General features: G+C 34.8%; 2 protein-coding genes across 3 annotated transcripts in view; one reads left to right on the forward strand and one right to left on the reverse strand.

Moving 5' to 3' along the window:
- LOC134805998 (autophagy-related protein 16-1) overlaps positions 1–22,568 on the reverse strand; it is a 271,109-nt gene that overhangs the window by 197,888 nt on the left and 50,653 nt on the right. The gene's annotated exons all lie outside the window — the stretch shown is intronic.
- Positions 1–22,568, forward strand: part of LOC134805991 (uncharacterized) — an 82,986-nt gene that overhangs the window by 54,448 nt on the left and 5,970 nt on the right. The window contains exons 4-6 of the mRNA XM_063779170.1: positions 1,342–1,737; positions 2,126–2,286; positions 19,868–20,069. Coding sequence (XP_063635240.1) covers positions 1,349–1,737; positions 2,126–2,286; positions 19,868–20,069 — 752 coding nt within the window. The 5' untranslated portion in view covers positions 1,342–1,348. The remainder of the gene's footprint in view (positions 1–1,341; positions 1,738–2,125; positions 2,287–19,867; positions 20,070–22,568) is intronic.

Here is a 22,568-nt window from a genome sequence, read left to right on the forward strand (position 1 = left end):
CCGCGATCGGGAAATGAATTAGAGATTCACTAGATATGAAATAGTGAAGATATGTGACGCTCCACGGAAAAAGGTACCTTATGGCGGCCGGCGCTTACGTTGCATAGCGCCGCAATAATATTGGAGCGGCGTTAATAATAGCGTAAGCGCCAACCGCCATAAGGTACCTTTACCCGTGGCACGTCACATATCTTTACTATATCGTATCTAGTTAATCTCTAATTCATTTCCCGAATCGCGCCGTTACTGCCGTATTCGAACTTCAGGATATTCACAAGAGACGACACGTACTAGATCCATTCTAGATACGTTATAGTTTAGATATCAATTAGTTCTCTTTTGCAGCGCAATTCGGGCAACCAATGTCACTTTTACGATAGATAGAGTAAGATATCTATTACATCTAAGTCATATCCTGTGGAAATCGTTCAACAGTATCTCCAGAATCGCGCAAATGTCAAATTTGACAGGTTAGATCTTAAACATATCGTTATCGTATCTTGGTGATGTCTAAAAGATGTCTAATAGATGTCTATTTCAAAATCCGAATCGGGCCCATAATTAATTGCTGATCCGAAATATGTTTTCACACTCAATTGCTAAATTTTTCCAATTTACACTGTCAAAAACTTCTACCGGTTCTAACCTCATTAAGGCTTGTGTTATGGGTACTGGACTACGACATTATATAGATAAATACATATATAGAAAACATCCATAGCTCTGGAACAAATATTTGTTGTTTACAAATAAATGCCGTGCCGTTGAACAAATTGTAGCACGCGATAGAAAATAATAGTTATTTTGCATGAAATTTGTGTGTAGATTTTAAGAAATCAGTTGAATGCCATTCTCGGTTTTTATCCGTATTTATCCCGCCATCTCTATTCACACCGGCTGACGGTACTCAGTTTCTGAGTTTTTCAAGTAATTACTCGTAATGTAAGGAATCTTTAGATTAATTACTTGAAAAACTTTGAATCTTCACTAAAGATGTATAGGTACTAACACCAAATTGATATTTAAGATATCCTCGTCCTGCCCAGTGTGATTTATAAAGGATAGATTCCATTTTTAGCAAATTATGAATGAGAAGCCGGGATAGGTTGAGTTCACACTGAAACTTCTTGGTTTTTAGTTTTTACATAAAACGTGAAACAAAAGAAAATGAACTCTATTTTCCACAAAAAAATAGTTTAAATTCTAATGGCTTAAACTGAATGGCAGGACGAGGCTATAAGTATAGGTAATTAAATGTTGCAATCTGTAATAAATTTCCCATAGGTACCAGCGATTCAATTAAGTATAAAAAATGTAATCACATTTTTTGTCTTGTTACAGATAACCAATGTTGCCACGGCCTCTCACCGACAACACAATGCGCCTCTTACTAAGTTTTATGTTAGTGGTGTGTGCCGTTGATGCAGCAAAGAAGTTTGAGGGAACGTTACGATCAGCGGCAGAGGCGCCTCCTCAAGACAATATAGCCGTGGAATCGGGATCACCCGAGAAGACTGTGTTGGCTGCTCCTCAAGATTACAAAAATCCAGGGGCTCCACCTCCTCCTGAAACTTCGTCAGAAGCACCGGCAGCAGCTGTTGCCCCGGCGGAAGTGCCCGAGACTGCATCTGGAGGTGTCCCTCCGTCGGCACCTAGTGGTGCCTCGGCTCCCTCGGCGCCGGCAAACTCACTTGAGGAATGTGACCCAGAAATGATTGGATTTGAACTTGTCACTGGGTATGCAAAATATAAATATTAGTTTCTTAAGGGAAAGTTTCGTATAATAAGTATATTTATATGTGTATACAACAGGAGGCAGTATTTACCATGAGGAGTACTGACCGATAATTGCTGCCGTAATTAAGTCTATAAAGCCTTTGAAGCGGGTCTGCTAGAATAGCTATCAAGATCCAACGTCTCCTGCAATCTTGCAAATATTTTTCATTTTATCATCGCATGTGCAGAGTTTTGTGTTTGTGATATAGAAATAAACCAATTAAATTAATGATTTAAATGACTTAGAAAGAACTAAAAGAAGAGTGAAACTAGCAACATTTTATCGAAGATTTGATAAGTATGAGCTGTAACATAATCCGCGCATAGTTGATGTGTTTTATCTACACAGGTATGTCTTCTCGGCGCCGTCTCACATACTGGACGACATACCAGGCACTCTGATGCTGACCGACTGCCTAGAGCAGTGCCAGGCCAACGACAGCTGTCGCGCTGTCAACTACGAGACCGGCCTCTGTGTGCTCTTTAGTTCCGATTCGGACCAACTCCCAGGTGAGTCAATGCATATATCATTTTATTTTAAACATGTCATTATTCGCAAATACGCAAATAGATTTAATTGCAGAACTAGTCTCCGCCTGCACGCGAATAAATTAAATCTTATCTGAAAATATAATAAGATTAACCACTTTATTGCTAATTATGAGACAAAACTTTACTTTGGCAGAACAAGTATGTGTACTTAAGTGCTTTTACCGCTACAGGCGACAATTCGCGTTGTTCACCGGTAATTGTTCTGGGAAAACGAACAAAATTAATAAACCTACACAAGAATACAATGGCATCGTTTGGTATATGGTAGTAGAAACTATTCCCCGATTCTGGCCCCACCTCTCAGTGGTCACCGATCCTGACCCCAGGGCCGATCCACCGCCCCCGGTGAACCTAAAAAAAAAAAAAAAAAAAAAAAAAAAAAAAAAAAAAAAAACAAATAGCCCCCCATTTGAATTGATTGCGCTAGGTCTCAGCAGTGCCCGGCGCCTCCTTCAGGTACTTACGAAATACGCTAATTAAACAATACACCTTGCTCACCACGGTAACAATAGGCTTATCGACCCTTTTCTATTGTTCGATCTCGACTCGGGCGCGTTATTGTGTTACCGAGAATACTACCTGGACCCTTCACCCACCGACGTCTTCATTCATGCCTTCTTTATGTGGTTATTATACTGTAGGTGTTTGTGATAGGTATTAGCGATAGGTATTTGCAATAGGTATTAGCGATACGTATTTGCAAAAGGTACTTATTTGCGATGCATTATCTTATTATCTTGCAACCTCTTGGAGCTATTTCGATTTATAAGGAATACAGTTCTAACCTAACCTAACCTAATTAGATTTTACACAAGTAATCCGTCGGTAGCCTAAACTAACCTAAACCTTCTTTTACCAAACCTAACTTGACCAAACCTAACTAAAATCAACCTAACTTCTCATTTCAAACTAACCTGATTTCACCTAGTCTTCGTTCAAGTTATGTTTTAACCTAAATACCTAAACTTACCTATCCAAACTAAAGCATCCTACATATCGTATACATACTTACCTATATTGTGCATATTGTATTGTGTTATTTTATTTAGTTTTACCTATTTCTAACTCATTATTTTTGTCTGCGATAAATGCAATTCAACCTAATGTAGCCTTTTTTTATTCTTAAACTATTCTATCTTCTTAAACTTAGTATGTAAGTATGTCTCATTATCTAATACTATATATTTACTATACATTTTTATGTTCTTTGTAACACGATAGAAAGTAAACTCGTAGCTACTTGTTTCTTTGTATTATTAAAATAATAACGAGGCGTGTGAGGCATTTCTTGTGCACTTGTTTTCATTGTTATAACAGCTTAATTGCTTTATTGATAGACGTGTATTATATTTTATGCTGACAATGGATTATTATGTGGATATAATTTGGGTTTGAGTACAGGGAGCGTCTGTTTAGATGAACTTGTTGAGACATGTTACTTTGTATGATTTTAAAAAAATAACGAGACGTGTCAACTGGTTTCAACATGATTTAGTCTAATACGTCGGCATTTCTTGTGTGTTGGTATTCATTGTTATAACAGCATAATTGCTTTATTGGTAGACATCTATTATATTTTATACTGACAATGGATTTATTGTTTCCTATTATGCTTTTGAATTTCGGTTTTAGTAAAGAGAGCGTCTATATTAGATGAACCTGTTGAGACATGATTTGAACGATACTGTATCCTGCTCACTATCACAGTATAAAAGCCGAAGAGAAATGGCTTTGAGTAAGTATTACTGTCGTGGCAGTCCTCTGTATCAGAGCTCCTTGTATCTACTGCAGTATATAGAAATATAGTGTTAATTCAACAGTGAAGTGTTTAAGTGTTTATAGAAAGACCCAACAATGGATGTAAGTATGTCTTTTATTACCGTAACTTACTTTGTTTTGTTTTCACTTGTGTTCTTTGTGTTTTAATTATCAAGATTGTAGACAGTGTGTAAATTATTGTTTTATATTGTTTCAGTTCACTGAAAATACTTTCAAGAACTATTACTACCCGGACGATAATAAAGACGAATCAAGCGATGAAGAGGGTACGCTTGGTCTCAAAGTTAAACAAGCCATCGCAAAGAAACGTTCAGGAAACAATATCGATAGCTTCTTTGAACGACCTAAAAAGCAGTCTAAAGTTGTGAAACGGTCTTCAAATGTGAGCAAAAGTTCACCAGACGGTGTTGCAAACTTGTCATCCGGACAAGACGACGGGGCCTATGCATCACATTTGATTAAAATCGAGATATATGATATGCATAAAATCAAAAACGTCCCACCCATGGAACACTGGAAGCATGCGGACTTCAGATTGAAATATTTTGCGTTGGAAGACGATTTGGAGCTACAAAATACGCGAAATATTATTTATAACATAACAAAGCAATTAGCTTCTAAGGACAGTAGTGTGAAATATTTTATAGATAATAAGAAACAGTGATAGTTATAATTATTAATGATAGTAGTAGCTTAATGATTGTGTTAACGTATTTCTCATTTTTTACCTCTCCTTAAGTACATTTTCCATGTAACAGATTTTTTTGTGTCGTCTCGTTTTTTAAGTAACAAAGAATGTTAAGAAATATTTTGTAAATAATAAAATTAAAAAAAAAATGTGTGGTTTAAAAGGTCTTTGTATTATATGAAAAAATAAAAAATCTTATTTAAGTACACGTATTATTTTATTTCACAAAAAATGTTTTAAACATATTCCTTAATATAAGGTCATTACATACAGAATTATCAGAAAACAAACTTAGCATATCTGTCATAGTTTTTCCATGATATTTAAAATACAAATAAACTAGACAATATTCACCACAAACTGAAGTAAAATGGTTTTGAAGAGGTTTATTGTTATAAAACCACTGTCTGGTGTTTCTTTTTAAAAATAAGTTATGGTAACCTGAAGGTTTCCGTCCGAAGGAATCAAAATATTCTCCTATACCAGTAACATCAATGTGTATGGCAACCCAGTGGGAGCCTGGTTTCGTGTCAGGGTCCAAATTACTAACAATAAAGACAGGTAGATCGACCCAAATAGGTATTTTGTTAGCAGCAAAAACATTTGATTCAAAAAGTGGGTTTAATTTCTTCATACAAAATTGAATCTCATTAGTATCCATAATTACTTAATTAATAACAATTTATGTCTTGATGATGCTGCAAACAATGACTACAACAAAATAAAGTAAACGAAAGAAAACATTGTATTTATATAATTATGTTTTTCAACTATTATAATCTACAGATACATCACGGTTTTTGTTTATTTCAATAATGTTGTCAAATTCTGCATACACGATACAATTAATGGTGCTAGTTAGAGCCGAATCAAAGCGTACTTCTATCCGAACACTTCCATGTCTAACAAGATTCCAGTGTGAAGTTGAACTAGCAGATAAATCAGGGGTTAAATCAAAACATAACAAACAATATCCTCCACCATAATCTGTTCTACTTATTCCATTACCTTCGTTGTGAAAATGAATACCAGTTCCAGAAAATAAGGTGTGATATGCCGCCGCTATTAAACCAGAACTAAATGACGGTTGTAATGTTTTAGAAGGAATTTCATGACCATCTACAAACAAGCTAAATGAATTCATATTATAATTTTGAAAATTAAATGGATTCAAAGCTAAATTTCCATTAAAACCTGAATTTGATACAAATCCAATAATACAGCGTTTAGGAATTTGTCCGAGAAATATATTATCCAATGTTTTACCCTGGACCCCTGTTGGTATTGTGAGAACCTTAACTTCTGCTCTCGTAATGGGGTACTTCGCAGTCGTTGTTGCCAATACTTTTTGATGGGCTAACAAAACGCTAGGATTGATTTTTGTTCTTCTAACAATGAGACTAGCATCTGTTATTTGTACTTTAAGTTTTTTATCTTGATGACAAATTAAATTAAATGATTCTTTTGATCGGACTAACTTAATACGCAATTCAACACCATTTATCAAGAATTTCTCTTGGTTAAATATATCGCCATGCAAATGTCCAATCATTTCCACTTCCTTACTCTCTTTGATAAATTCTAGTCTTTTCTGAAATCCTTTGTTGTTGGCATCAACGGTATCCATAAAACCTGGGGTATCCTCATACCATAACCCACAAGTAAGATGGGTTTTTTTGGCTGCCGGTCCATAGTTGAGAAGATTTTCCATATAAGCACGGTAAGCATATGTATTGTTTGGGGGTGATATGAGTTTTTGATTTAAATATACATCAAGTTGGTTGAAAAGGGAATGTAGCCAGTTATTGGTGGGTCCAACTCCGGCATCTGCTTTTAATTTTGTCCCATCTTGATTCAATACTTTAGCAGTAATATGTAACATTGTGTGTGATAGATCAATGTAGTCATCTCCTGATCCAGGTACTTGAAATTCAATGGGGCCATCATCACTTAAAGATGAAATTGGTTTGTAATGAATCCAATGTCCGCTTTCAATACTTGTTTGAGTTGATGGAAGGGCAAATATATCTAATTCAGATTTTGCACATTCACATGAATGACTGTGTAGAAATGACATTATTTAACTTGAAAATATATCGTTATTTTTATTATTATTTCTACTTCCTCTTCGTCGCGATGCTTTTCGAGTAATGAGCGGTTCTCTTCTTTTATTCGACATTTTATACCCAGATCCTGACATGAGAGAATCAATTTTTTCATCAGCCTTTCTTTTTAGGTTAGCGCTCGCTTCCTTAAATCGTGATCGAATGGAACTATCCATAGGACGAGAATTTACCATATCAGTTAACAAACCAACCCCTGCCCCTAAGGTTTCTTTTCCAATGGTTTTTAAACCGCTAGATAACAAAGGGAGCACTGATCTAAATAGTCCACCCAAAAAACTGCCTATACCATGTCCTCGTTGATATGGAACTCCCTTATAGACAATACCTATCCCAGAGCCGGCTTGGTGTGAATAATAATGTTCGTAAGGACAAGAGACTGACGATCTGTTGTAAATCATTTTACTCGTTGAAAGTGTAGCTTCACGCAAGAAGATCCAAATTGAAATGGTACTCTGACACCAGTCGTTGTTCTTATATCTATTTCAATGGTATCGAACTCTCTTCGTAAAACTGGTACATAATGAGCGGGTGAGAAGATGTGAGTTTTATAAGCTCCATAAATGAACTTAGTTGGATCTAAAGGTATTATTCTGAGTAATGAAGTAATAACATCTCCGACTACTTGTGGGTGTATTATATCAGTATAAACAAATATTTGAGATGGTAAACCTAAATATAAATTTGCAGGGCTTTTTCCTAATGTATTTTGTTTTAAATTTGTTTTCGGTTTAAAACCCAATTGCAGACTTAGTATCGGAGTTGTAATGATAGATGTTATTTCTTTATTTGTTGTTGCTATTCCAACCAGTTTTGTTAATCCATCATATCGAAATTTTACGTTATTTTTTAACTGTGGGTTTTCATTAAACGCTTGAAGAAAATGATCTATATTATCATATGTAGTGGCTGGTATATGAGTTTTTATATCTACTATTTTTGTAGTTTTATCGGTGGGTGATAACACCTTTTTCTTTAAATAAATGATGTTTTCGTGCTCTTGAACATTATACATGGAACAAGGATATTGAAATTCCACCAACCCAACTACCCATTCTCCATCCAATTTAATGGTCTTTGGTAATTTAGTTAAGAAATGTGCAGTCGTGTTATCCGTGTAGTAATCTGATGAACTATTACTTAACAAAGTTAGATAAAAACTATTTTCACTCATATTTTCTTTAAGTTTGATTCAGGTATCCAAGAATTAAATTTATTAGGATAACCTTGCCACTTAACTAGTATTTCCTTTCTGCCAGCAACTCGACGCGAGCGTATTATTTTATCAATTTTATACTCGTTGGAGGGGAGGTAAGTTACCTTTTGTAATTCTTTAGAATAAAATGTACCAATGATGGGTTCACCTTCTAAATCCTTTATTGTATAAACAACTCGTGGCGATCTGTTAATAATCGAATCAATAATAAATATTTCATCACTCCAATTACTTTCATAACCTTTTTGAAACACATGCTTATATTTAGTGATTCTAACATGATCACCTACATTTAGTTTTTTAGTTTCTAATGAAATTTGCCTATCTTTTTTGCGATCATATAAATTACACCAAACAGTCATAATATTATTAGAGCTAACATCAACTGGGCGCATTTTAATGCTAGAATGATAGCTATGGTTGTAAGAATGTAGAAGATCTTGTAATATATTTGTGTAGTTATATGTATTCTTATGAGTGAAGTAACGCCACATTTTCATTTTAAGTGTTCTTTGAAATCTTTCTACTATACTTGCTTTAATGTCGGGGTTATTAGTGGTATAATAATTAATATTTTTGCTCTTAAAGTAATCTCTAACCGCCTTTGAAACAAATTCTGTACCTTTATCAGATTGGATGTGACGGGGAACAGAGTTGGCTTCAGTAAATATGCTTTCAAAACATTGTTTAACAGTTGCTGAATCCTTCTTCTTCATGGCTCTTGCAAAAGCATATTTACTGAACACATCAATAACACAAAGAATATATTTGTACCCATCATTATATTGACTATAAGTACTCATATCACTTAAATCAGCTTGCCAAAGTTCATTAAAGTTCGAGAGAATGTATTTATTTCTAGTAAATCGTCTATGAATAGGTTTATGCAGCGTGTGCGTATCTTGAGATTGTAACCATTTTTTCACTTCCTCTTTGTTCATTTGACCTTTCATTTCCTGTGATAAATTATTTAAACTGCTATAGCCAGCTGGATTAGAGACGTCATAATAGATTCTGTTAATATCTAATAAGGAGTCCATCTTTCCCACTCTATTTTCTTTCCGGATCGCTTTTGCTCCCGTGTAGCAAGAGGCGTAGAAGTGTTATTATCTTTATCTGTTGAGGCTCTCGTCTTCACAGATGTGGAGGGGGTAAAGGGTTCAATCAAAGGAGTACCATTAATAAATGCTAAATTTGTAGGATTACCTATGCATGACCTAGGAACTTCGATATCTTTTAAAAGTAAAGCAAACACTTCCCATCCAATTGGCTTAGGACGTTTAAGACATCTAACGGTGTCGCTTACCAAATCAGTAATATTACTATTTTGAATGGTTTGGTTATTTATAACAACTTCACCAGTCTGTTTCCACCAAATTTTCGGTTTACTTGAAACAATGTAATCTAACAACGTTCGAGCTTTTTTTTCATAAGATTTGGGTAATATGTTTATAATTTTTGACGGACTAATTGGCATTAGTTCTTGATTTATTTCGCCAGGTGGTGTATTAAGCGATGACGGTGTGGCTGCTTCAGTTACATTATCTGTAACTGACTCATTATTTTCAATCTCCTCCTTTTTGTTCACTTTTGTTTTTATAATATCATTACTTTCGTTGATGACTTGATCTACCCCCTCCATCACGATGGGTATTCTAAACGGTTTTCGATCTGTTTCAATAAAATGTAGAAATCTTTGTAATGCTTGAGAATATAACGTCCACTTTTCGCGATCATTCATTTTACTTTTAAGGATTTTTTGCATCTCTCCATCTAGCCGAGATGAGGAATTTTCGGGTGGACTCTCATTCCGTTTCAGCCTTTCAATAAAATCTGATTCAACTAATAACATTTTTTTTGTGTTTTCCATTTTGTTTATGATAAAGAGTTCACTAAAGCACTTAAAACTGCACCTAAAATAATAGGTAGAAATGCACCTCCTTTTTGAACTATAACAGTTTTTCTTATTTTATGTTTCCCTTTCGAAACTAATTTTCTTAAAATATCTTTATATTTTTTTAGTTTCGTCTTTTCTTTTTTTTCTAATGGAATTTTCCCATTTAGGACGTTATAAATGCACTCACAAATAATGTTGATCTCTTCATCGTCACAAGATTTAAGTAATGCAGTACGATATTTGGGTTTAAGCAACTGCAATGCTTCAAGTAAATGTTTATATGTGTTTACTCTTGCATGCATCATGTAGAACTGACTAAAATATGGTGATTTTTATCATATTTAAACCCCTTTTTAGGTACATACACTGTGCAATGCCCATCAAACGGAAATATTTTTGATTTAAAACGGCATATGTCATTTGTATTTTGTTTCAGGTCAATCATGAGGTAACCATGAGCCTCCTTTGTAGCATCTTTGTAGGCTTCGTCCACAAACTTTGAGTTTTCTGGGTAAACTTGTCGTGACAGGTAGCGTATTTGAGTTTTATCCCTGGGATTTTTAAAAAATACAATGTAGCTTGTATTCAATGAAATATCACGTTGACCTCTACCTTGATGAAATACGTTTTGTGTAATATAAAAAACACTTAAGTTTCTATGATGACTACCTTTCGTAAAAATGTCAACGATTCGTCCATCCGATTCTCTCATCAAATCATCTATAATAAGAAGTTTAGGTTTCTTCCCATCAAAAATTGAAAAATCTGGTATTCCTTGACTATAATTTATATTTTCCAGATTGTAGAGAGGTTGCATTTCATCATAACACCAAATAATTTCATCAAATTCAACATTACATATCTCTTTGGAGTTATTCAAAAAGTTTGTAACAAATTGCGTTTTACCACACCCACTAGGACCTGCGACAATGGTGGTGAAAGGATGATAAAAGTGAATCATTATTAAATATCGTAATCTATATCTATGTGTGTATGTGTGTGGGTGAGTGTTGATATGTTAACGGATGGACTTGAAATGGTAATATTCAGAAAGATGATTACTATTTAAACAACTCAGATATAGTAGACAAAAAAACAAAACAAAATGATTACGTAATTTTTTTATTATTATTTATGATCACACTTTTAACATTATTTTTTTTTTGTTTCATATTTACAAAAATACCTTAAAAGATACAATAAAATAAAATTCATACATTTTTTTACATGTTTACAAGTAATACCTTAAAAATATACAATGTACAAACAATAATTTGGAATTCGAATGTTCTGTGTGATTATATTACAACTTTGAAACTTTTTCATTATTGCGGTATTTTATAATGACCCCACGCTAGAGTGTCAGAAGAGTTTTCTAATAAGTACCGTTTTGTATCTTCATGCGATAATGATATTTTATTTATTTTTTGAGTGAATATTATATGTTTTATAGACTTAAATCTTAGCATTTGAGCGCGTTGCAAATTTTTATTAAATAAACACGTTTTGTAATTGTCAAGAGTAAATTTTTTTGTAACACATTTATTGACTCCTTTGGCTTTTGATAAAACACCGTATTTTTCAGTTTTCTCATCATTCTCGTCATATTTTTCAACATCTAAGGTATACATTTTAGATCTCAGACCTACGAACTCTTTTAAAATTCTACCATTATTTTCATCTTTGAAAAACCCTAATCGCTTTTTATTTATTAACGGCAAATCATATTTATTGTTAGGAGGATAGTCAGATGTATCAAAATATAAATTAAGATCTGATTTTATATCTGCGTAATAATTTTCCGTGAAAATTTGATATACTAAGCTATCAGTATCTGTATAAAGAAGCTTAAGGTTGTCTGGATATTTGGTTTTCATGTAGCTGTAGTGAAAGTCATACATCAAAGTTTTCGATATATCTAATACGCAAAATCCCAGATAAATCGGTTTATTATAAAATATTTTAGTTTTATTCAATTGAACGGCCACTAAATTCTCAGAGAATATGGATAAACTATGGAACTCAGGTTTCGCTATCAAAGATTGAACCCCCTGCGTTTTTCCTCGATTTTCCCAGTGATTTAATAATTTGACATTTACGCGTTTTGCAACATTTTCCATGGTTTTACCGAACACTGAATTATTCATTAGTTTAAAGAAATCTTTTTCAAAATCGGATGATGCCTGTGATCGCATGTGGGTGTTCAAATCTATGTAACTTTTTAACCACATAGACTGCTGAAATTTAAGAATGCGATGGATTTTACTCAATTTCAAACCATTCTTCAAACACTGTTTTAGATTTCTATAATGAATGACATAATTCGTTTTTTTATTTAAATTAGGAATTAATTTTTTTTCTTTGGAATTACCCAAACAAACGTTTTCAGGACAAAATGGCAAATCTGAATGAGAGTCATGCAACTCGTTAGGGTATTCGAGATCAACTTCTAAAATTAAACCATGATCAGCGTCATCAGATATATTAAAGTCAGTATCTGTATTTACCCATTCAAATTTACCGGTAGGAAGACATTGAGACATAGCCCACCCGTAAAGGTTATTTGCATCAAAGTACATAAGAAATGACGATGGGATATTTTGATTATAATCTTCCAAAAAAATATTATTAGCCTTCGCGTATCTATTACTACATTGTGATATGCCACCTCGAATATTTTTTGATATAAAAGCTATTTTATCGATATCAGTTAGGAGTTCTAGTTTTATTTTTGTAGTTCTTAACATTGCATCCCAACTTAATCCCGGAGCAGTATAATAATGAGCGGGGTCTAATCCATACGTCTTAAGACAAAGGTTTCTAAAATTTTCAAATATATCAGTTAGTAATAGAACATCAGTTTTTAAATATAAATCAGAATAATCACCCATATTTTTGCATTGAAAATGAGACCAAACATCTTTTGCGTGATCATAATCCTCTTCTGAGATGTGACTATCAGACAAGGAACTAAAGAAATCATCTTTAGAGGGAAGAGCTGTTAAGTTTAAAGAATCGTATGATGACATGTGTTCATAGGGATAGACACCCTTTCGTAATAAGCGTTTAAAATCCTCCTCGCATGAAAAATTCAATTTTAATTCATGAAATTGTTCAGGCAACAAGTTTTTTGCCAATTTGTCAAGACTACTGGACATAAATTTAAGTGAATCGACAAATCTCAATTTAATTGTGCGATTATTTATTTGTAAGCTCTTAGAAAATGAAATGTATTTCTCTTTGTTCTCTGGAATCAGTTCAATGTCGCCTTCCGCCAAACCAAGCCCATGCACTATAAAATGACTATCATAGTTACACAAATTATGGAAAAATACAGGTACAAAATTAGGTGCCCTGTATTTTTCAGAACAAAATTTATGTGCCACTCCTTCATAAAGACCAGTATGGTAATTATAGGAAATGACTGAATCCTCGTTTAAATTTTTATCACAAATATAACATGTACTACTCTGAGCAATATGCACATTATTTGCATTAGATAAAGGCAATGGAGTTTTTACAAAAGTATTTCTCCTACAAATAGCCTTTAAGTCTTGTTCCATATACTTCATAAATTCCTGGGTGCAATTTTTGCCTTTATATGTTCTGTACACTGACAATTTATCATTATAAGAACATTTAATGTAGTATCCAAAACTATATACCTCATGTTTTTGTACATTTGTTGTTGAGGATGTAGTAGGATTAATTGTACCTGTTTGAATCGGGTTTAGAAAGGCCTCGAAATCAGCATAAATAACAAAAGGTACCCTTAATTTACGTTCATAATTATCGAAAGTAAGTATATTGGAGTAAACGTTTTCATTGAACCAGTTTTTCTTTTTATCCTGTTCTGAAGGTAAATGTGTACAAACATGGAAACAATCGTTTCTTTGATGATTCATTAAATTGTCGCGAGTTGTAAAGTTCGACAAACAACCATCACAAATATGTGCAGCATGCTGTGTATTTGATAATTGTTTAGATACTAACCTAGATAAATTTTTGATATAGCAATAATGCCCCTTACTGTCTTTGGATATGTACAATAAATTCAAGTGGGTAGCTTTTTTGCACTTTGTTAAGTGTAATGGGCCTACTACGTCATGTTTTTTACTTTTCGAATTGTATTCAAGACCAAAAACGTTTATACTTATATCATTCATTTTTTCAAATTTCTGAATATCTCCAACCTTAAGTGGGAAAGTTAAATTTCTAAAATTTAATTTATTTTTATGCGCTATATACGATTTCGTAGTGTTTGAACGATGACTTGTAGGTGGATACAAGCCTGACAATACAGCCCATCTAAAACATTCATGATCATTATTTTTTACATTAATAACTGCTTTTCTGTTCTGAATATCACGTGGTAATTCGATATAGGAAGAACCACGCAATGGATTAAATTTGTTTACATTGACATCTAGATAATTAAATTTTACTAAACTCCATCCACTGTCTTTTCTCTCAAAGTTAAATAATTTTGTTAATATATCTTTAACAACTGACTCGAAAATATCATCTTTGTCGCTGCTAACATCAACTACATTGTTACATAATTGGAAATCAAATGTATTATTTACTTGTTTGCTCTCTTGAGTAAAATCCGCATTCAAAATAAAGTTTACTTTTAAAGCATGGTGATCAGTGAGGGAACGATCCAATAATGCAAAGATTTTATCTTTATTTCCTAGTAAAATGGATTCGGGAGTAAATGGTTGGTGAACATTTTCATTTAATAGTATTCTGTAAGTGGCCACCCTATTCTTAAAAGCATTTTCAATTAACTGAACATTAACCCATTCAATGTCAGCCCTTAAAACATTATTTTTGTGAAGATTACTATTTAAATGATTTTTAAAATATCTTTTAGAAACAAACTTATTACACACAGAACATTCAATTTCATGATTATTATTTGTACTCACAATGACATCGGGAACTGGTTCGGATGATGTTGGTTCTACAGGTTCAGCAGCTGCTGAACGGTTTTTCTTCACCAAGAATTCTTCGGTCTCCAAAACTGCAGCTGTCCTTTTTACTCCCCGTCCTATTTGAGAAGATCTATAACAATACATAATACACATAAATATCTTAATGTCAGATAAAATAAAAATAATTACTAAAACGGTTGGTTGTATATACTAACGTAAGTCTTTTCGACACTGCTGACAATAGGCCCGCATCATCAAAACTCCATCAATCACATCTGATGACTGAGTATTCCCCTTGGAATTTTTGATATGCCCATCACATGGTGTATAATACGGTATAATATCAGAATCTTCCAGTAACGAGTGAGGTAATTTGTTTGATATATACCACATTCTTATATTTCTATGAAAATATGCTAAAATAAATTCTTTACTTAATTCCCCAATCTTATCACGAGGCAAAGTGAGACCAATATGATAGTAAGTAAACACCATTATATGATAATAAGGAAAAGGATATCACAGTACAAGCACGGCACCAAAACACTGAATGATATGAACTCGAGATACCCCGCTTATATAACCAGCACTCTCCCACCCCACGTTTATCCTAACAATAAGTTCTGGTCACAACAAGTTAGGAAGAACCCATCCTTTGTTAAACAGGTACTGGTTAAGAGTTATAAACATGTATGAACAGGAATACTTTTACTTACGCCTCTCGATGTAGTTGGCTCACAAGACGGGCAGCCTCGCATAGATCTTCATTTTCTTCTATTTCTTCACAGAGTCTGATAAGTTCAAGATCGTAGACATCACAACTCAAAGAGTCCATTATGAAATGAGAAATCATACAGTGCTTTCTTTCATTTAAATAGTTGACTACAGGTATAAGATTTCTAAGAGTGGGGACTGTAATCTTTACAAATGAGAAGTATTAAATTAAAACTTGTTGTAATGTGATACAATAAAAATAATCTGTTACATGGAAAATGTACTTAAGGAGAGGTAAAAAATGAGAAATACGTTAACACAATCATTAAGCTACTACTATCATTAATAATTATAACTATCACTGTTTCTTATTATCTATAAAATATTTCACACTACTGTCCTTAGAAGCTAATTGCTTTGTTATGTTATAAATAATATTTCGCGTATTTTGTAGCTCCAAATCGTCTTCCAACGCAAAATATTTCAATCTGAAGTCCGCATGCTTCCAGTGTTCCATGGGTGGGACGTTTTTGATTTTATGCATATCATATATCTCGATTTTAATCAAATGTGATGCATAGGCCCCGTCGTCTTGTCCGGATGACAAGTTTGCAACACCGTCTGGTGAACTTTTGCTCACATTTGAAGACCGTTTCACAACTTTAGACTGCTTTTTAGGTCGTTCAAAGAAGCTATCGATATTGTTTCCTGAACGTTTCTTTGCGATGGCTTGTTTAACTTTGAGACCAAGCGTACCCTCTTCATCGCTTGATTCGTCTTTATTATCGTCCGGGTAGTAATAGTTCTTGAAAGTATTTTCAGTGAACTGAAACAATATAAAACAATAATTTACACACTGTCTACAATCTTGATAATTAAAACACAAAGAACACAAGTGAAAACAAAACAAAGTAAGTTACGGTAATAAAAGACATACTTACATCCATTGTTGGGTCTTTCTATAAACACTTAAACACTTCACTGTTGAATTAACACTATATTTCTATATACTGCAGTAGATACAAGGAGCTCTGATACAGAGGACTGCCACGACAGTAATACTTACTCAAAGCCATTTCTCTTCGGCTTTTATACTGTGATAGTGAGCAGGATACAGTATCGTTCAAATCATGTCTCAACAGGTTCATCTAATATAGACGCTCTCTTTACTAAAACCGAAATTCAAAAGCATAATAGGAAACAATAAATCCATTGTCAGTATAAAATATAATAGATGTCTACCAATAAAGCAATTATGCTGTTATAACAATGAATACCAACACACAAGAAATGCCGACGTATTAGACTAAATCATGTTGAAACCAGTTGACACGTCTCGTTATTTTTTTAAAATCATACAAAGTAACATGTCTCAACAAGTTCATCTAAACAGACGCTCCCTGTACTCAAACCCAAATTATATCCACATAATAATCCATTGTCAGCATAAAATATAATACACGTCTATCAATAAAGCAATTAAGCTGTTATAACAATGAAAACAAGTGCACAAGAAATGCCTCACACGCCTCGTTATTATTTTAATAATACAAAGAAACAAGTAGCTACGAGTTTACTTTCTATCGTGTTACAAAGAACATAAAAATGTATAGTAAATATATAGTATTAGATAATGAGACATACTTACATACTAAGTTTAAGAAGATAGAATAGTTTAAGAATAAAAAAAGGCTACATTAGGTTGAATTGCATTTATCGCAGACAAAAATAATGAGTTAGAAATAGGTAAAACTAAATAAAATAACACAATACAATATGCACAATATAGGTAAGTATGTATACGATATGTAGGATGCTTTAGTTTGGATAGGTAAGTTTAGGTATTTAGGTTAAAACATAACTTGAACGAAGACTAGGTGAAATCAGGTTAGTTTGAAATGAGAAGTTAGGTTGATTTTAGTTAGGTTTGGTCAAGTTAGGTTTGGTAAAAGAAGGTTTAGGTTAGTTTAGGCTACCGACGGATTACTTGTGTAAAATCTAATTAGGTTAGGTTAGGTTAGAACTGTATTCCTTATAAATCGAAATAGCTCCAAGAGGTTGCAAGATAATAAGATAATGCATCGCAAATAAGTACCTTTTGCAAATACGTATCGCTAATACCTATTGCAAATACCTATCGCTAATACCTATCACAAACACCTACAGTATAATAACCACATAAAGAAGGCATGAATGAAGACGTCGGTGGGTGAAGGGTCCAGGTAGTATTCTCGGTAACACAATAACGCGCCCGAGTCGAGATCGAACAATAGAAAAGGGTCGATAAGCCTATTGTTACCGTGGTGAGCAAGGTGTATTGTTTAATTAGCGTATTTCGTAAGTACCTGAAGGAGGCGCCGGGCACTGCTGAGACCTAGCGCAATCAATTCAAATGGGGGGCTATTTGTTTTTTTTTTTTTTTTTTTTTTTTTTTTTTTTTTTTTTTTTTAGGTTCACCGGGGGCGGTGGATCGGCCCTGGGGTCAGGATCGGTGACCACTGAGAGGTGGGGCCAGAATCGGGGAATAGTTTCTACTTATGGTTAATGGGACACAGCAGGTGTGAACCTACATACATGGTACAATGATGGCTCGAACACTCTCGTTTATCCGCTCGGAGGTGTGAGCTCTCGGATGAGCACATTCAGATTTTTTTGTATCATAAGATCATTTGAATACCAATAACGGGATGACTGTGCACGCTTACTTCGCCTTATTAGAAAAAATGTAAATACTCTCACCAGCGAAAAGTAAAACTTGACCTAGTAAAGGCTAACATATTAGTCATTTTAAGCTTGAGTCAGTGGGCCACGTCTTGACCTGTACCGAAGTTTACTCTTTGTAATATTATAATTGTGCAAGAGCATCAACGTAACAAACATATCTGGCAATGAATTTTATCTCTTAATTTTTCGTGCCGTTTATTGTATAAATAGATAGAGTTAGACCTAGAAAAGTCTGCAACGATTTCAATAGCAAACGCAGTGTAAGTGTTATTTTAAACGTCAAACCTCTATGAAATTATGACGTATAAATAACACTTGCACTACGTGTGTTATCAAAATCGTTGCAGACTTTTCTTGGTCTAACTCTAACAGCGGAGGGAAGTAGAGGTAATAATAATACGTATAGTGTAACAAAACAACTTAGGTCAAAAATCTGCAAATATAATCCTAAGAGGACTTTAAGGTAACAAAAAAGAGAAATAAAAATCATGATAAATTGCTGTTCTCGAAAATGCTTCTCTAACCACAGTTTCACCTCAAATAAATGTCGGGAAGTCACATTGACCGGAATGAAATGGGCAAATCGTGATAACTATTGTGTGAACGACCTTACTAATTGATTATCTACTTAACGTCATAGGTAACTTTTTGTGTTTTACCCTGCGAAGTGGAAATATTCTTAACACCACAAGATTAAATAAACCTGTTTTTAGGATCTTATAAGAAAGGTTATCAATGTGTTGTTGTAAAATGTTCATTATGGCGTGCGTTGCGTGCTACGTTCATGAATGTATAATGTGCCTCAACTAAGAGGCGCAGTAAACTCTAGTATTATCAGTCATATTGAATTAAACCGTATAAAGGGATCCAAACGCCAGTGTTCGATTCGGGGAACTAAGCTAGGGGATCCAATTACGGATCGCTCGGTTCCCTGTGTAAATTTCCTGAAATTAGCTAAGGTTGAACGCGCTTCTTGATGCAAGAGCGTCTCGTCTTAGAGCGTAAAATATTTAATGATGATATACGTACCTGAATTGCACCGAAACCTGTGGTTCGTTCACTCATTCTAAATGCAGTAATAAGACGCTGAAGCACCGAAACTTATTAGACTATATTAGTCGTGATTTAAAAAGGGCACTGGCCTTCGTAGTAAGTTTTTGGGAAGCCCATTCTACTTTTACACAGTGCAGCACGCCAGCTCGTGCCAATAAAAGTGTTCGTATAGAAATAAGTTATTTCAAATAACAATATCCGCAAAGAAATAGAAAGAGTTTTGTCACCATTTGTAAAGGCTACTTTTACAATTGTGCCTACCCATTCGTGACAATCATTCATTGTTCGTTGACGTAAAGTTACTCGTAATAGGAAATCGTGACTATTTATTTTCGAATTACTTTAGATAATATAATCGCGAAGATTTTCTGCAAAGAATTGCATAAACTGTAGTTGTTTTTATTACAGGTGCTTTGACAAAATCCCAGTTCCCGGTGTTCACAATATACGCCCAGAAGTCCTGCCTCGGTGTGAGACCGTGCGAGAGAGCGTGGTGCTTCGACCGAGTGCGCGGCTATCACTTAAAAGGGCGCGGCAAAAGGACCCACACCGTCGGCTCGCGGCAGATGTGCTTGGACCTTTGCCTCGGCGAGAACGAGTTTGTCTGCAGGTTTGTTTGTGTTCTTGTAAAAAATCTCATCTCTCAAATGATAATGAGTTAATGAGGACTTTTAGACTATAATATCATCATCATTATACCTAGATAATATCATGGTATGAACAAAGTATAAAGGTACCGGGGGTTTACTGACAGAGTGTCTAATTCTGGAATGTGTTAAATAAACATGGAAGAGGTAAATATCTTTTGCAAGGACATATAATTGTAAATACAGTCTCTAGTAGAACCCCGCAAGGGTATGAAAAAAAATTGTGGGTTCGAGTTTTCCGATTAATTCTAAATATTTCAAAATTTAGGTGGATACAAGTTATATAGATATGAATCAAGCAATGCATCAGTGCACAACATTAAACAATTTTGCTTCAATAATTAAAGGAAAGGATAATCCGGACATAGACATTGTAAATTATTTGCAAAGAAATGAACAAAGTGGAGCGTGTGGTGGGCGGAGCGAGCCGTGACCTACGAACTTTCTCAGACCGACCACGAATGTAACTAGCCTACACTTCTACTGCTCTAGTAGATACTCGTAAACCTAAATACGTAAACACATGCTGGTACAGTGTTTCATGAAATGAAATTATTTATTTACATACACCTTTAATGTAAACTTAAAACACGTTTTTATTTCAGAACTAAAATGCTTCCAGGCCAATAATGTTTACCTCTATTTATAATTACTAATAAGACTTTGTGTTGCAAAATAATATGCTTAATAATTGCATTAATTAAATGTTATGTACTTGAAGCACGTAAGGTGATGCACCCTATTCGTTTCAAACAAAGACGGGATGTTACATTTTTGTAGCTACTTAAGTGTTTTGCCGTATTAAACACGAGAATGTTATATAATAAGCATAGACTAACAGGGCTGACCGTAGTGGTTAATGAACGAGCCTAGGGTATCATCGTATAATTTTCATGCAATTAAATCACAAAAGCAATTTTTGTTGTATCCAAGATGCGCTAATGGTAGACGAAGAATTGCAGTTAATTAAACTGTCGAAGCATTTAATGCATTAGCCATAGAAGAAGGCCGGAAATCGTTACACGAAAGGCACTTTATGGTATCCGCGTCGGGTTCCCTTGAGAAAAATTTAACGTTTTTCATTTAAATATATAAACTCGATAAAAACAAAAATAACCTTGTAAATTGGATTAGCAGGTATCATTTTACACTATTTAGCGTTGATTCGAGTAAAAACAACGAATACATAATCCTTTGACGTAAGCCTAGTGATAACTTAGAAGTGACCATTACAATCGCACTAACAAGACAGGACAAAAGACGTTGTAGCGGGTCATGTCTCTATACTATTCAATCAGATCGGTTCAGTGACCCGCGTCAAATCGTACCAAGGACAGGCACCCGTAACTAGTCAATTGTTATTCCCAGACTTCGAACCTTTACATAATTGAATGCTCCGTCATTTCATTAATCATAGAAAACAATCACTTCATCTGTAGAAAACCAGTTTTCCGAACTGCCTCATTAGGTTGACATTCTGGGCCATATGCTTATTTACGGTTAGAACCGATAACGAAGTCAATCAGACTTCACCGGTTCGCCGTAGATGGTGAGACCTGCGGCACATCTTTGCAGCGCACCTCACTGGATAAGTCACGGTCTCTTCCTGGTAGCCATTTCGTTACTGAATTCTACAAACGAGCATTATATACAAAGCAGGGAGGCCAATTGCACGGCCCGCGACTCAGGCGTCTAATGTAGCAGAACACGACTGTCCTATTGTGTTTATTTCCTTCTACGGTTTTTGATATCATTAACATAAATAGTGTACTGCATCCGACGTTCACATTCGGTGCTGTAGCGATTGAGAACATTACGTATGACCAGCGCGTCTACGTCTTGTAATGGGACGTCGTCGCACTGCCTAGAGTTGCTGAGTAACGGTAACAAGTTCACCCAAAAGCTTTTTGCTAGTGAAATGGAGGTCGCGTGTAGTAACCAATTCCACGATTTCCCGCCTTCGGATATTCCGTTAAAAATTATGCGATTACAGCGATTTCACGTGGTCGTGTCATTGCTTAGTATCGTCTTGACACGTGTACCGTTGGGTACAGTTGGGTCGGATACTAGTTGTGGTATCATCGCCATTGAAACAAGCGGGTTGCAGGTTGCGGCGCACCCCGGGCGGCGCGCATCGCGATCGTCGACAGTCACGACATTTGGCAAATATTCCCCGGACGTGGCGGGCGCTGCGCCCGCGCCCCGGCCCGCGTGGGTCCGCGCGGCCGCAACTTGCGCATGCGGCGGTGTGGGAGCGCTTTGCCCTATCGCTTCCTGCTTCCATGATACGATAACCGATAAATACATTGTTCTAGGACTTCAAACTGTGTAACAATGTAGAATTAATTCATTGTTTTAATGCAACACAACTATCAATTAATAAAACAATTCAACATTTCTAACGCAACCTCATAATGGGTCGTATTAGTAAACAAGGTCGTACAAATATAACGCATACTTGA

The sequence above is a fragment of the Cydia splendana genome, chromosome 2 (assembly GCF_910591565.1).
Source record: "Cydia splendana chromosome 2, ilCydSple1.2, whole genome shotgun sequence".
Classification (NCBI taxonomy): domain Eukaryota; kingdom Metazoa; phylum Arthropoda; class Insecta; order Lepidoptera; family Tortricidae; genus Cydia; species Cydia splendana.